The sequence below is a fragment of the Schistocerca nitens genome, chromosome 7, assembly GCF_023898315.1.
Source record: "Schistocerca nitens isolate TAMUIC-IGC-003100 chromosome 7, iqSchNite1.1, whole genome shotgun sequence".
Taxonomy (NCBI): Eukaryota; Metazoa; Arthropoda; class Insecta; order Orthoptera; family Acrididae; genus Schistocerca; species Schistocerca nitens.
This window is the reverse complement of record NC_064620.1, coordinates 290,378,826-290,390,704: the sequence shown is the minus strand read 5'-3', so window position 1 is coordinate 290,390,704 and position 11,879 is coordinate 290,378,826. Positions and strand designations below refer to the sequence as shown.

The following is an 11,879-nucleotide window of genomic DNA, read 5'->3' as shown; positions in this document are numbered from 1 at the left end:
AATGTGTGGCTTTTTGATCTATTACAGCTTAATCCGGATGAAACAGGTAGATTTTACTGCAAATATAACTTCTATATCTAATACTCACCAGACATGTTACAGGGTGTCAAATTGATACAGCATGTAAAGATGTAGGTATCTGCATATAAATGAGTTTTCTAATGACTTAATGAACTACATACCTAATGTCTGACTGCAAAGATTAGTATCAACTCCACACTGTAATGAAATACACAAAGGATTCATGACCAATGGTCCAGGCTCTTAAATCAAAATTGAACTTTCTCACATTGAAGGACTTTATTCAACACTAAACACGAAAACTATGTTTTAGTAATACCATTAATCTTAACACTGAAGTTACTTGGTGAAAGAATGAAATATAAAAAAGTTATGATAATGTGTGAAAAATGGGAAGCTGCATGACATAGCAACTGTTATTTAAGCTTGTCCATACACTCAAAACTTAACACAGAATGAGTAAACCTATAATGTTCATTCCTTAATTCTTGTTTCAGTAATCAACACTTCACAAATAAAACATTTTGGGCAGTTCTTCCACACATTGGGGCTATTCAGATGAACTCGGAGATCATTTTTTGGATGCGGTTACAATCTCGAAGCTCTTAACGTGACGAAATTATCGACCACAAAAGTGGTGTCGTTGGATAGTGCCCCGTTCTCTCGACGATCAAAAATGTGGTCGTGAAGGAAAGGGACTGCAAACATGGCAAGATACAAAACACTTCCTTGATCACTCAGCATCATAGTTTTAGAAAGCTAAGGCATAAACAATTTAGTTCCAAATTCTGCTTGAAGTATACTAACTTATCTCCATGCATATGAGCCATGCGTGTTAAAAGGTTTAAAGTATCCTGTCCAGATTAGTAACATGCATAATAAGGAAACAAGAATCACTTTTTTTAGGATTAGAATGGAACAGTAACTACTGGATGACTACATAAAGGAACTACAACAATATTTTTTCTACTGAATTGAGATAAATACTGTAATTTAGGACTCCCATCAGATGGAAACGATACCACATGTTTCAGAACACGTAGGAATGGCAGCAAAATGTTTCGCTACCAACATATGAAAAAAAATTCGTTGTACCTTAAGTCCTTCCATTTTCATCGCAGACTGCTTTAGTATCCGTCGCCTGATCGATTACCACCGTAGCCAAATGAACCATCAGCACTCCCATAGTCCCTGGAGCTGAAATATTCGCAGTAACATTCGTAGGAGGGCAGTCATCTACTAGCACTCAAAATATATCGAAGCACAGTTCAATTCCAACAGCGAAGCACATAATTCTTACAAACGAAGTTATTTCATGATAGCAAACAGATTAACCTTCATTGATGATAGGTCTGTATATCACAGTAGTAAAGTGTGAATTTCACATAAACAGCAGATTTAACTTTGATCACTCTCACAAACTACACCAACAATGATGGTTTGCTGACATTTAATGTTAATATGATACATGTGACAAGTTTGCCTGGGTTTCAAGCACTTCTTAAAGAAAGAAGTACAGTGATATGCCATGAGACTGTCCTTGCCTTGTCCCTCAAACCCAACAATTATATTTTACTAATCGAAGATTTTTTTTAAATTCACATGGACCTGCAATTACCAGCTTTTTCTGCACTATTGGTCCATGCTTGCTCCATACTTGAAATAAATAATGTCGAAGGAGCTTCAGCTTAAGAACTGACATCAGCACCAACTAGGACCCGCAAACTGTCTCATGACAATACTAAATTTCATGTACGAAGACCGGTTTGTTGGTTGGATAAATACCTGCCACGCCCCACTGGGGAGCGACTGCGATACCTCGATGAGCCAGTATCACCACCGTAGTAATTATTTGAAACCCTGTAGCCAGATCCACGAGCTCCATCACGTTCGTAGTCTCTGCTTCCTCCATAGCTGCCACGGCTGGAACTGTAGTCGTCATCTCCGTAGCGTCCTCTTGAAGATCCCCTACCACGGCTTCCGCGGAAACTACCTCTGTCATATGAGCCCCTAGAGCCTCCCCTCCCAAAAAATCCTCTACCACCACCCCCTGATCCACGAAATCCACCTCTGCCTCCACGGCCCCTTCCCCGTGAAATCTCTACTCTCAATTTTGAGCCATTTAATGCAAAGCCATTCAAGTCATTGCAGGCAGATTCTGCATCACCTTCATTTGCAAACTCAATAAAAGCAAAACCTGGTGGATTGAATGCTACCCAGACATTGTTCAATTTCCCATATTTCTCAAATTCTGTTTCTAAATCTTCCTTTTTAATCGATTCATTTAAACCTCCCACATACACTCTCGTTCCCCTCTGCTGATATCCTTCTGAACTCATATCTCGGTCTGAAAGCAGAACATTAGCAATCAAGGTAATTTGCATGAACACCATATACTGCAATCCACCAATTCAATGGAATAAACATTACACTAAGGATCTACAGATTGATAGCTATATATCTATATGACAGTATATGTATCAAATTTTAGATTAAACTGCAAATTATGTCAAAATCTGCAAATAAAATTGGCAAGCATTGCACTGATAATTTATCAATCATGCACTGCAACCTGCACATGACAACTTGACATATACTTTTAAACTACTCATACATGAAGTACACTATGAGAAAATCCTGCACCAGCAGAACCACTCAAATGCACATCACATCATAGTTTTGATAAGAAAAGCTATGGAAGGTTGGGGTTCAGCCACACCAAAGTAATTAAAACCTCAAGATTGACTGTCACAGCCAAAACAAGCGAACTGCTCCCAGAAGCCATGCTTATTGGTTCATACAGTGATTTTACTTTTAATCTGACTGCACTTTTGAAACCTGCACAACCTGTGATCTAAGTTAGTCGGCATCTGCAAAAGAAAATTCTGACCATACACCAATAATGAGAAACTGTTAAGTCACCAGTTGGCATGTTTTAAAGTGTATGGTGTTTAACAGCATACGCCATCTTATCATTAACGGTCCAGCCTCCTTTATAGCATGGCCAATTTTTCTTTAACACCATTAAGAGCAAAGTGAGTCATTTGGAAATTAATCAATGTGCCAAGTATGGGCAAATTCCCTGATACAATGAGCATAGTGCCTTAAGGAACCATAGACTGTCTCAAAAATGCCTCGGTTAACTGTAATGGTATCAGTTTGAGTTATCAAGTCATCAGTGTAAGGTTGCTAGTAAGTAGCTAAAACATGACCAGAGTTAACTTCTTAAGTGCCTCTGGCCCTGTTCATTGTAGTTACTATGTACTGTATTAATACCATTTGATTACTGTAGTGGAAACTGGCAATACTATTTGAGATACCTAAGATTTAAAACTAACTTCTTTTTGTCTACAAATCACCTTCAATTAAAGATGGTTAAGCACAGGCACTACAGATGGAGTGAAGTTCCTTGGAAACTAACCTGTAAGGTTAGTTCGTTCAGCTCAACCAAAAGCCTACAGGAGCATAGCATAAACTAGTTGACAAATCTCTGGCCACAAGAATGAGTGGGTTTTGTCCTGTGTTTAGCACTGCTGGAAATACAGTAGACCAGCAGCTGTTAGCGAGGAGTCTTAGTTATGATTGCACAGGTCTGTCAGATGATTGATCAATAAATTGGATTGAGAGGACAACAGTTCAAATCCACATCTGGTCATCCTAATATAGGTTTTCCATAATTTCCCTAAATCACTTCAGGCAAATGCTGGGATGGTTCCTTTGAAAGGGCATTGTCAATTTCCTTCCCCAATCCGATGGGACCATTGACCTCACTGTTTGGTCTCATCACCCAAATCAACCAACAAAAGTGGGTTGATGAAACAGTACACGGCTAATTAAATAACTCAGTGACTTAGTATCCAGTGGAAGTTGGAAGTGGAGAAATAACAGTAACACATGATTATCAATTGAAGCCTGAGGTAAGAAACATTCCACTTAGGGACAAAACCAAAGGAAAACATCTATGAGACAACCAAAAAGAGTAATAGCATGGACACTTACAAGCAGAAGAAAGCTTTTATTACTATCTTGAGACCTCTCCTCCCATTGTAAAATCTTAACAAAACAGCCATGTATGCAATTATGCACAAAAATGGCACGATGTGCACTACTGCCCAATTTGTCCCAAACTGTACATGAATGCTTCAGGATCTAAAAATTAATTATGTTTTTACCATTTGCAATACAAATTATATCTAAAATCATAGTTCACACAAATAAAATATGTTCTTTCATCAAAGAAAAAATGTTTTCCCACAAAGTAAAGAATTTGTTATAGGTTCAATTAAGATACAGCTGCAACCATTGGAACCATACAAATGAATTCAAACACAGGCATTCTTCCAGTGCCCATGGTTTGTGACTAGTTAACAAACCACTCATTGTTCAAGTGGCAGCCAATGAATAGTTGCAACTATTTTCAACTGATCAGAGGAAATTATTCTGGCTGGCCTCAAAGACATTCTCTAGACACACACACACACACACACACACACACACACACACACACACACACACAGAGCCTTGTCTGTTCAATCTGTTAGCACTCTCATTGACCACTGCCAAGCTTTTGAAGGAACAGTATATCTCAACCTTGTAAAAATTTGAAACACCATAGTGTAATTTCATTCCCTTGATGGATTTTTCTGCAGAAATCAGTTCCACATATAAACCCTGGGGCACCAAACCGCATCCTCTGGTAATGACTTTCAAAATGAAATTTTCCCTCTCCATGCATGGATCTAACAACAAAAGCTAGTAAGTTAGGGTCTCATACTATATACATTGCTATACATGACATGCACACATTAACATGGCTCACTTTAGAGAGGACACAGATAGAAATAAACGTGCTACACTGTACACACAGTGAAACCATTAAGCACATCGCAGCCACTCCCCACTAATTAAACCAACAATAATTTTTCTTCAAATTAGATAACTTCCAGCAATTGTAATGTTTGGGAATTTACTTCAGTGTAGTTTATTACGATTGATACTATCTGCAATGTATTGTCAATCAACAACAATGTTACCATTATTAATGAGACATGCTTATCAAATTTATCATATGCATACAATCAAAATATGTAAAAGAAAACCAGGTACTGTTTCAAGTGGTGTCAGAAAGAATTAAGAGTTTCAGTTGCCATTTTGTATCACTGCTTCTCCAAAAAGTGCTAATAAGTGGAAAGCAGAAATGTGACTATTTCATTCATCACAATTGGTATTTTTGGAAAGCTTGCAACTGCCATTCACTCATTCATTAAATAATGAAACGCTGCACCACTTACATGTACTTTCATGCTTAGATCAACATGTTTCAACAATTTCTCATTGTCATGAGCAAATATTTATATTAGTATTGTGTGTTGCACTGCCTGTCTTGCACAAGTTATCTTTCTGAGGTTGTAACGCACTGTGCACCTCCATTATACACTGTTCATGCAATTTCACATGGTGGGTGTTTTTCTGCATAGCATAGGGCACACAATACAGTACCTTACAACCTCAAAAAGACCACAGTACTTACAGTGCAAGACAAGACACACAACCTTAGTCAAGATTTGCAACTTACACAGAATTAATTCTGAACACAGTGCTATTTATGAAAAAATATGTATGTACCAGATGCACTATTCCATTCTTTAAATCAGAAATATTAGAGCAACATGAAAACGTCAATGACAACAACTAACACTGAACCTGACCAAACACACACACACACACACACACACACACACACACACACAAAATGTACGTTCCAGTAAACCCAAAGTGTTCTGACAGTCTAAACTATAACAAGGCTGTGCATACACAGTAGACAGTGTCTGAAAATGGTTTCACTCTAACAAACCCTATACCTACAAGAGATGTCCAACTCATGAATCAAACAATCGTCTGCTATAAGTGATGTCCAACTCATGAATCAAACAATCGTCTGCTATAAGTGATGTCCAACTCATGAATCAAACAATCGTCTGCTACAGCAGAATCCATATTGACCCGTGCCTGAAGTCTTAATTTGTCACTATAATAAGAGGGTGGTTTTTCAATGTAGTCTCCTTGTAGTTTAAGCACTTGGTCCAGTGATGTTCCAGTGCCTTGATCCAATGTCTAAAATGAGTTTCCCCCAGGCCATCAAAATAGCTGTCGACTCCAGCTATCATTTCTTCATTTGAAGTGCATCTTCATCCACCAAGAAAAATTTTGTTTTGGGAAGAGGTGGAAGTTGACAGAGCCGATCAGGTGAATAAGGTAGGTGTGACAATTCATACTTTGAGTAATTTTGCCATGGCCGGTATTACACTATCAAATTTCTTTGTCCAATATCTTTGTCAAAGATATTTGATAGTGTAATAGGGATCTTTGACAAATGTCGTCCAATATTTGATCAAATCTAGGCAGAGGCCGTATATTTGATCAAAGAAATCGCTTGTCTTCTGTTCACTGCGACATGTTACCACGCGGAGCGCTAGCATCGCTGCAGCGTTCTGTCGTCTGTAGTGTTTTTATAACCATTGCCGGTAAATACAATTGGTGTGTGCCGACAACTACAGAATTAATAGAGATGTCTGAAGCTGATGAGGCGCTTTACAACGTGAGGCACCCTGAATACAAAAATAGATTAAGAAGATTGGAGACCTAACCTGACCTGACCTAACCTAACATAACCCTCTCCTGTAGCAAGGAATCGGAGTGTTATAGTGAGCCTGTCTTCTGAAGATGTAGCAGTTCTTAAGTGAAAATTGTGCTTTGTGATATGAGGATACACTTCATTGAGCACATACATAAATGTATGCTCATCCATTCTTAAGTAATTGATGTACGACTTGACGTCTTCCACTGTAAGCTCACGTAACAAGTTTTGTTGAATGCTTTTATCGTGTCGTCGTAAAACCCACGGCTTCACCCAGATTAGATTAATTTTTCGTTCCATAGATCCGTGCTGAGGAGATCCTCGTGGATGTGGAACATGTCGATTTTTTTTAAAGCTGAAATAAAAATACTAATAGTATGAATAAATACATTTGTTTCTATTAAAAATTTCGCCAATGGAGTAGAAGGAGTTGGCCAGTAGTAAGTCTTTCAGGCTCCTTTTAAACTGATCTTTATTTCTAACTAAATTTATGTTTCCTGGCAAATTATTGAAGATGAGTGTTCCTGAGTAGTGGACCCCTTTCTGAACTAAAGTAAGTGCTTTTAAGTCCTTGTGCAGATCATTTTTGTTCCTGGTATTGTATGTATGAACTGAGTTGTTTGTTGGAAAAAGAGATATATTATTTACGACAAATTTTATTAAGAAGTAAATATACTGCGAGGCAGTAGTTAGTATACCCAGTTCTTTGAAGAGGTTTCTGCAGGAGGTCCGTGAATTTACTCCACAAATAATACGTATTACACGCTTTTGGACCTTGAAAACTTTTGTTTGACTTCAAGATTTACCCCAAAATATTATCCCATATGACATTATGGAATGAAAGTATGCAAGCTTTTTCATTTTTATGTTGCCTACGTCTGCTAACACTCGAATTGCAAATACAGATTTGTTAAGGCATTTCTGCAGTTCTGTGGTGTGCTCCTCCCAACTGAATTTATTATCAAGCTGTAATCCCAGGACTTAAGACTGTCAACCTCGTATGTATGGTTCCATTTTTTCCCCCCACTTCTTTTCCGCATGTGCACACAATGCAATTTGAGTACGTAGAACTGCTGCGGTTAATAACAAGTTGTTGTCAGCCATCTTGAACTTTGACGAAAAATTTGATGACAGTGTAATACCCCTTGTAGCACTACATCAAAGATCTTTGTCAAATATATTGGACGCAATATTGGATAACATCTTTGATCAAATCTTTGACAAAGAAATTTGATAGTGTAATACCGGCCCATGCCATTTTCATGCATTTTTGATACAGCATCAACAGTCTCGTCACCCATCTTGCATATAATTTTTTCCATTTCTGATTTTTCAGTTAAAATGCGATACACCCTCTCACATGAGATCTGGCAAGCATGACAATTTCACGCACTTTCAATCGGCCATCCTCCATAGCCACTTTGTGCACTTTTGCAATGTATTTCTAAGCTCTCCTGACCAAATTTAAATTCATTCGTCCACTTGGCAATAATTTAATATGAAGGAAATCTGCACGAGCGTTCTTTGCTTTCATACCTTTCTTTACAAAGTACTTAATCACTGCTCGAATATCTATTTTTCCACCTTCACAAATCACTATGCGGTAACAAAAACAGCTGCAGCACTGCCACAGCTCTCTTTCAAGAGCACTGACAGAGCACTGACATCGCACGTGTCTACAAGCAACAGCCCAATGAATTTCACATGAACAACTGCTGCACTAGGCTGACCTCTCATGGCGATTCCTTACTCAAATGATGCCACCTTTAATATACAGTGAAAAAGTAAAGCTAGAAATTACGTTTTCCACTTCATGACATTCTTATAATATTACTTAAAACATTATGTATATGCCATTAATTATACGACCAACTAATTATGGACGATCATACTTAGGAAAACTAGGTACCATTCCTTTTAACACATACAATTTTTTTAAAAACACTATACCCAATATTTATATATGCCAACAGAATTTGGGAACTCTTTAGCTGTCTAAATCAGCAGATGCCAGGAATAACAGGTTACCAATACTACCTTGAAAATACAGCCCACACCTATATAATGGCTCAATAGCAGGTAGACATATTACAAATTACTGGTAACAAATAACATTTTGTGCCAAGTGCATTTTCTCAAATGTGGTCAATTCCCTCAAGTTCTACATAACAGGCAAATGCCAAGACGAAGATATAGCTGCAGTCAAATTTCAAATCATTAACATGGTATTGCACATTATGCCTTAGGGATCAGAAGAAAATCTTAATTGATCCACGTCAGTGATAAGATAGTTGCCAGCAAGCTTTCAGCAATTACATACACTTCGGAAAGAATTGACTTCACAGCTCACAAGCCAAGCACAATGAAAACCACAACCGAGAGTAGTGTGGTAACACCTACCCCTACCACGTACATGAACTGTTAAAATAGTGACTAAAGTACCACATTCATTTCATGTATATACCACAAACACTTTGCAAACAACTTGCTACACACTATTCTATAATGCAGTATTTTGAGTTTACTACACTGAGCTAAATATTACACATAACAAACCTACATATCATGTTAAGCTGCAGATATATCTTAAGTCATTTCACAAACTCAAACAGAATCTAGACCATGAGAAATGGAATGTTACAAGATGTGTGTGACAAAAAAGGGCTAAGGGGATGGCGGCTCCTTGAAATTACAGACAGACATTGCTTTTCATTTATGGTTTATCCTTATGACAAGCAACTAGCAGACTCGTCAACACCCACGATTTTTAAACACTAATAGTACAGCAGAACGTTAGCGAAGCATTTTCAACCACTTTCCAACATATTAATAATCCCTACTTTCGTTTAAACTAATACGAAATTGAATCTCTAATAAGGAAAAAATTGCGTTTAAGTGCCGACTGAAACGAATGCCAGAACACTATCTGGTAACTGCAAGAACCAAGTATGCCAAGAATCAATTTATCAAAATTGGAAACGATGCTGTATATTTGTAGCATACTTCAACCGCAAATGCGGGAATCGTAATCTACAAAGTGTACCACTTAACGAGTTCAAGTACAATGAAATCAACAATTATTAATCTCCGAACAAACTCCAAATAATAGGTATAGCATTCTTTAAATAACATGAAATTGTTTAAAAAAGTAGCTACGCAGACAATTATTTACTATTGTCGAATTATTAACAGGAAAGTCAAATTTTTGGCAACAAAACGCTAAATCTACGTTCCGATAATTCTGTTCCTACACACGAAAATGGCGCTAATGCAAGACATTAATACGACGGCGCAGCGGCGGGAAATTTTTCTTCGGGACAAAAAACAAACCGCAAAATGAACACATACTTGGCAATAAAAAGCACATATTCGACGGAGAACTACCAACATCTTCCAGCTGAGCGTACAAAACTCAAAAATAGGAAGACTTCCTTGAAATGAAACAAGGCATGCCGCCAATTTAAACTTCGAACAACCACCATGAATAAATACTCTTTCGGATGTTCACGAAAAACTCAAGTTTGCAGTTAAATACAGTTTCTGAACAGTCCACAAGTTACAATAGATAGAATAGTCCGGCTATTTAACGAAGCCAAAATGGCGGCCTATTTCAAACTCTGTGAGCATTTCCAACCGGTGCAATAATAAAAATATAATACTTACAAAATACACTACATACGACGAACACAAAATATTGATACCTTTAAGAAGCGCCCCAAAATGTATTTATACTCTTTACACCAACCCACGTGCAACCACTTCAGCAAAATTCAATAGAATGAATTCAGACCAAATTCCCCCCGCTAACCAAACGGAAATCGATAATGCAGGAGAGAGCAAAGAACTTCAGTGTCAAAGATACACACATTTAACATCTAGGGCAGACATTAAAGATGACAACACAACATCACAAAAATCAACAGAGTCTTCAACATGTTTAAGATGACTCAATTTCGTCTTAAGACCGAAATGTCCTGTCGAGATAGAAAAGGAAAAATGATAGAAAAATATTTTGACATCTGGCACGATAACTAGAAAAGTTAGAAACTGTGTAAAGGCAGTCATGCCAGAACAAAACATTCCAAAATGCATTTCAAATGGCGGCAACCGATCATCAATGGATCGACAGGTCACGTCTCATCATCTTATGTCATGGCACATTACTGGGGTGGGAGTCACCAGAACAACATCTGTGAATGCACAATAGAGCACAGCATTATTCTGTGGCGACGGACTCACGGACAACCTTCTTTACTCTTTGATTTATGTTACTATTCTTTGTATTGGCTTAGATTTTTCAGTTCATGATGTTTGATCTTAAAAAATAAGAAGTTATTGCCTAACTACTTTGTTGAATCTCTTTACAGGATAGAGATATGCTGTAGTTGACTAAAGAGGTGATCCCGTACACTGAACTCCGTTGAAGATGAACAACCGCAGTACTGTTGTGAATCGTCTAATGTAGAGTCGGCATATTCGCGAGTGCTATGGATCGGGACGACGCTTTGTTGAAGTATATCGAAGATTTACGACGCGGCATTGAAAACCAGGAAAACGCTGCGCTCAACTTTTCTATTGCACCAAGCAGCGTCCGATTGGTGGATAACAGTACCAAGATGAAAAAAATCCTCCGCAGTTCATTCCTGATAAATCTGAATCATGGTATACAGTGCTCGATCTGACTTTTCAGCCCCACGACATTGTAAACGAAGATACCAAATTTATGATCACCATTAGTGTGCTCCACAATAAAACAACAATGATCAGCGCAGATATACTACTCCGCCCGTCCGCTACGCAGAATTATACGCATTTCAAACAGTTAGTCCTTGAGTGGCTACGTCGGCTGGCGGAACAACGTGTTCAAGAAGTACTATATGGTGAAAAAAGAGGAGATATGTCACCTTAGGAATTTTGGCGGCACCTGCGAAGGTTAGTCGACGACACCGAGTTGCCAGATACGACACTGCAATATGTACAGTTGCCAAGGGCAGCAGTTAGAACGGCTGTGGAGCTTGCCGACGCACGCGATATTTCATCGTTGCTCTCAGTAGCTGACAAGGTCTCTGCCTCGTTAGGTACAGGGCATACGTCGTCTGTGACGTTCGAACGCAGCACTGCATACCTTCAGGAAGCTGCAGCGATCCAACGACGCCAACAACCGTACTTTACGCAACAACTGGACGAGCTACGAAATCACATTGACGGCTTGTGGCGACAG

General features: G+C 38.3%; 1 protein-coding gene across 2 annotated transcripts; it reads right to left on the bottom strand.

Moving 5' to 3' along the window:
- Positions 1–281: 281 nt before the first annotated feature.
- LOC126194928 (RNA-binding protein Rsf1) lies at positions 282–10,494 on the bottom strand. 2 transcript variants are annotated; one of them, XM_049933308.1, is made up of 4 exons: positions 10,360–10,494; positions 1,807–2,368; positions 1,117–1,218; positions 282–719 (listed from the first exon to the last, which is right to left on the bottom strand). In XM_049933308.1, the coding sequence occupies exons 2-3, from the start codon at positions 2,358–2,360 to the stop codon at positions 1,149–1,151; spliced, it is 624 nt and encodes a 207-aa protein (XP_049789265.1). In that variant the 5' UTR covers positions 2,361–2,368; positions 10,360–10,494; the 3' UTR covers positions 282–719; positions 1,117–1,148. The 2 variants fall into 2 exon arrangements, with proteins under 2 accessions (XP_049789265.1, XP_049789266.1); XM_049933309.1 differs by lacking the exon at positions 1,117–1,218.
- Between the last annotated feature and the right edge of the window lie 1,385 nt (positions 10,495–11,879).